The sequence below is a fragment of the Panthera onca genome, chromosome B4 (genome assembly GCF_046562875.1).
Source record: "Panthera onca isolate mPanOnc1 chromosome B4, mPanOnc1 haplotype 2, whole genome shotgun sequence".
Lineage (NCBI taxonomy): Eukaryota > Metazoa > Chordata > Mammalia > Carnivora > Felidae > Panthera > Panthera onca.
Genome location: NC_138345.1, coordinates 74,963,929 through 74,968,801, shown reverse-complemented (window position 1 = coordinate 74,968,801; position 4,873 = coordinate 74,963,929). Strand labels below are relative to the sequence as shown.

The window sequence follows — 4,873 nt, the reverse complement described above, 5'->3', positions numbered from 1 at the left end:
CCAGTCTTGGAGTATGAGTGCAAGAGACAGAGCAGGACATGAGGGGTCAAGATGATATAGTCAGTGGTGTTGGAGAGTCATTCTGAGTCTGTAGTTATAATCTGGGTTGTCAGTCCAGAGTAGGAAATAGAGAAAGCTAAGCTTTGGAAAGTGAGTAGGTAGTCTATATTTTCAAATGGCATAAGGGCAACAGACTAGAGCTGAAGTTGAATAGATGACACAAACTGGGGATAGAGATTATTACCAGAGTATGTTCCCATATTCATCAACAGTTTCCCTTAATCAGTTGTATTGCATCTGGGATATCTGTATGCTCCCTTCTTTCTAATTCATGAACTTTTTCCTCACTCTGCAAATCTCTAGTCACTACTCATCTTCAGTTCCCATTAATGACCCCATTTAAATATTTATTGAAAAAACAAGCCATTAGATGGGAACTGCTCCTTCCCAACAACAAATCTATGTATGTTTGATGGATGAAGTAAACCCACTCCCACCTAAGGCCATGCTCTGCTTCTGCTCTGCAACCCAGCTGCTCTCAGACACTATTTCTGCAATTTTCTCTTATTCCTCCTGCCATTTCTCCCTCTCTACTGGATTATTACCAAGAGTTTACAAAACATCATCCAGTAGCTTTAATAATAAAACAACAACAAAAAATAAATTCTAAGACATTAAAAGGAAGAACAATAAAAGTGAACAGGGAGTTGATCTAGGGTTGGAATCCTGTAGAAAAGATTATTTCAGATTTTAGGAAATCTAGAGACTTAAGGAAGTTTATCATTTCAGAGCATAAATTTTTGAGTAGGTATGAAACTTTCTGAGTGGAGAAGAACATTAAAACACTTGAATATTTGTTAGAAGAAGAGGCTTTATCTGATTTATTTCTTACATTCTAAAGGAAATATTGAAGGCAATGAGAAACCACAGTGTTGTTTCTGAGTTCATCCTCTTCGGGCTGTCTGCTGACCCCCAGATCGAGGCTCTCCTCTTTGTACTGTTCCTTGTTATTTACCTCCTGACCCTGATGGGGAACCTGACGCTGCTGCTGGTGATTAGGGCTGATTCTTGCCTCCATACCCCCATGTACTTCTTCCTGGGACAGTTGTCCTTCCTGGATCTCTGCCACTCCTCTGTCACTGTGCCCAAGCTGTTGGAGAACCTCCTGTCTGAGAAGAAAACCATCTCAGTAGAGGGCTGCCTGGCTCAGGCCTTCTTTGTGTTTGCCACTGGGGGCACTGAATCCTGCCTACTCACTGTCATGGCCTATGACCGCTATGTTGCCATCAGCTCCCCTCTGCTCTATGGCCAGATGATGAACAGACAATTGTGTATGGGGCTGGTGTGGGGCTCATGGAGCGTGGCTTTTTTGGATGCTCTTATCAATATCCTTGTAGCTCTCAATTTAGACTTCTGTGGGGCTCAAAATATATACCACTTCAGCTGCGAACTGCCTTCTCTCTACCCTTTGTCTTGCTCTGATGTGTCTGCAAGTTTTACTGCCCTGCTCTCCTCCAGCCTCCTGCATTTCTTTGGAAATTTCCTCTTGATATTTTTCTCCTATGTTTGCATTTTGTTCACCATCCTGAGTATCAATGCTACCACAGGCAGAAACAAGGCCTTCTCGACCTGCTCCTCCCACCTTACTGCAGTGATCTTCTTTTATGGCTCAGGATTACTCCGCTATCTCATGCCAAATTCAGGATCCACTCAAGAGTTAATCTTCTCCTTGCAGTACAGTGTGGTCACTCCTATGCTGAATCCTCTCATCTACAGCCTAAAGAACAAAGAGGTGAAGGCAGCTGTGAGAAGAATTTTGAGAAAACGTGTCTAGCGTTCTAATTGATAGACTACAAAATCAGAACGATGAGGGAAGAAATGAATAGAACCACAATAAATAGTGCATGAATATTAAGGAGAATTTTCTGATAATCATGATTTGCAAGATACCTTACATTGTTTCTTTAAAATGCTCAAGAAAAGGTGGGATTATTTTCTTGGAATGATAGTTGTTCTGTCCTAGTCAGAGGAAAATGGATGGATAAACCTCTTGTCTTACAATTTTTCTTACAAAATATTTAATTTATTATAGACAGTAAGGTAGACTTTGTTATTGCCTGCTTAAACTATCTTTACTATCCTTCCAGTAACTAAACTCCGTGTTGTTCAATATAGTTCTAGAGAGACTGTTAATTATGGTGTCCCCAAATCCTCTTTCCTCCCCCACTCATTATTCACTCATTCTTCCTGAGACAGTGGCTGGTATAGGAATGAGCACATGGTCAGTGCCAGACCATCCATTCCCTTAGAAATTTTAATCTTGAGGATAGATTCAGAGAGACAGAGGTCAGCCTTTCTCTTTGCAGCACTCTGATAGCCTATCCCAGTGCCTCTGCTGCTAAGATCACTGTTATCCTAGATTCTGTACTTTCAAGGAAGATTGATAAACGAATTATATTAAAAGCACGTGATTAGATATTTGCATCATGTCAGGTACTGTGCTAAGTATTGTACATATATTATCTCACTTAAATACCCCAACAAATGCTTTGGGTAAATACTTTAGTTATCCTTGTTCAGAAAAGAGAATGTGGACTCAGAGAGGTAAGTGGTGGGGGTGGAATTTGGAATCAAATAGACTTATCCCAAAGCCTGTTTTCTTTACTACCTTGACACACTGACTGTCCCTTTGGTGCTATGAGCTACCCCAGACCCAATTCATGAATTTCCCTTTTAATGCTTTGTTATTGTTGTTTTGTTTTATTTCACTTAAGTGAGTCAGAGTTAGATTCTGTCATTTGCAAAGAAAAGATATGTATATGTATATCTATATGTATATCTATATATTTATATCTATATCATCTATATCTATCTATCTATCTATCTATCTATCTATCTATCTATCTATCTATCTATCTCTATATATTGTAGTCTCTACAGCTGTGAGAGGGAGACACTGCTGGACAAGTAGCTCTGCCACTCAGCCCTAATAATGCTACAGAAATGGCAGAATGTGAGAGAGTCAATGGCAGAGCAAATGCTGCACTGTGCCTATGACAAACTCTAAAAAGAAACCAATAGATTTTCAGCAAAAGCCCCTTGGATCATGAAATACAATTGGAGGATTACTGAGAAGGAGATTTGGGAGATTAAAGTTATCAAGGTCAAAAATCATTATTTCTTTCTGAAATTACCTTTTAATTTTTTTAAATGTTTGCTTATTTTTGAAAGAGGGAGAGACAGAGTGCGAGTGGGGGAGGGGCAGAGAGAGAGGGAGAAACAGAATCTGAAGCAGGCTCCAGGCTCTGAACTGTCAGCACAGAGCCCGATGCAGGGTGTGAACTCACGAACCGGGAGATCATGACCTGAGCTGAAGTCGGATGATTAACTGACTGAGCCACCCAGACGACCCTGAAATTACCTTTTAGATTTTACTTACTTACTTTACTTACTTACCCTTCACTTTGTACTGCCCAGTAGCAGAAAATATAAACTTAAAGAGATCAAGGGCAATCTTGATCTCTGCCAATCTTCACTACTTTTTCAAGAATATAAAATAGTTTCAAACATGTATGTTTCACAGTAAATGTATTTTGATTGTGTAAATTATAGGCAAAGAAACTGAGAAAATATATAGGGTGAGTTCTCACCAGAAGGACTCCACTGCCAAAGCAGTTTGAAATAATCATGCGTAGAATAGTCTACCATGTGAATGCCAATCTCTTCCTTCCTGGTGAGCCTAGTTCTGGTCCATGAATTTGCAGTGTAGCCATGGCTGGGCATGGTGTTTATGCAAAGGTTCAACATTTTCATTCACAAAGGCTATTCTGCAGTTACCATTGATGAAACTTATTACTTTTTTTTTGTTGTTTAGAAATATTTTAAATTATAGAGTGGGAGAGAGGGAAGTGGGAGTGAGAGACAGAGAGAGAGAGAGAGAGAGAGAGAGAGAAAGAGAGAGAGAGAGGGAGGGAGAGAGAATCCTAAACAGGCTCCATGCCCAGTGTGGAGCCCTATGCAGGGCTTGATCCCACAACTCTGGGATCATGTCCTGATCTGAAATCAAGAGTCAGATGGTCAACCAACTGAGCCACCCAGGCATCCCAAAACTTATTTTCATAAAGGTGACACACACAAATTTTGTTAGATATAGTACCAGATATTTTTCCATTATTTGTTTCTATTATGAATTAAAAATTCAATTACATTTACTACTTGGTTATTTCTAGTACATAGGAAAGTTGTGATATTTTGTATACTAATCTTATATCTGTTAACTTTGTCGAACTATCTTCCTATTTCTAATGGCTTATTTATAAATACTATTGGATTTTAAAATTACATTTTAATGATTTCATCTTGAATAAAAGCAAATAATTTTCTTTTTCTGTTTCTAATTTTTATGTATCTCATTTTTATTTTTTATGTTTATTATTTTTAAATTAAAAAAGTTATTTGAGTATATTGACACACAGTATTACATTAGTTTCAGGTGTACAACACAGAGGTGATTCAGCTTCTCTATGTGTTATGCTATGCTCACTACAGTGTAGCTGTCATCTGTCACAATACAACGTTTTTACAATATCATTGACATATTCCCTATGCTGTGCCTTTTATTCCCATGACTTTTTCCTTCCAAAACTGGAATCTCATATATTCCTCTCCCTTTCACCCATTTTGCCCATCCCCTGACCCCACTCCCCTCTGGCAACTATCAGTTTCTTCTGTGTATTTATTAAGTCTGATTCTTCTTTTTTGTTTGTTTCTTCATTTGTTTGTTTTTTTTAGTTTATGCATATGAGTGAATCTGGTATTTGTTTTTCTCAGTCTGGCCAATTTCACTTAGCATAATACTCTCTGAATCCATCCA

The 4,873-nt window shown here is 38.6% G+C and overlaps 1 protein-coding gene across 1 annotated transcript; it reads left to right on the top strand.

The window, feature by feature from the left end:
* The first annotated feature begins 916 nt into the window (after positions 1-916).
* Positions 917-1,834, top strand: LOC132677062 (olfactory receptor 8S1-like). Its single transcript, XM_060628976.2, has one exon. The coding sequence runs from the start codon at positions 917-919 to the stop codon at positions 1,832-1,834; it is 918 nt and encodes a 305-aa protein (XP_060484959.2).
* The last annotated feature ends 3,039 nt before the right edge of the window (positions 1,835-4,873 follow it).

Excerpts from the sequence above, each read along its gene's own strand:
- LOC132677062 (XM_060628976.2), top strand. The coding sequence starts at position 917 with ATGAGAAACCACAGTGTTGTTTCTGAGTTCATCCTCTTCGGGCTGTCT.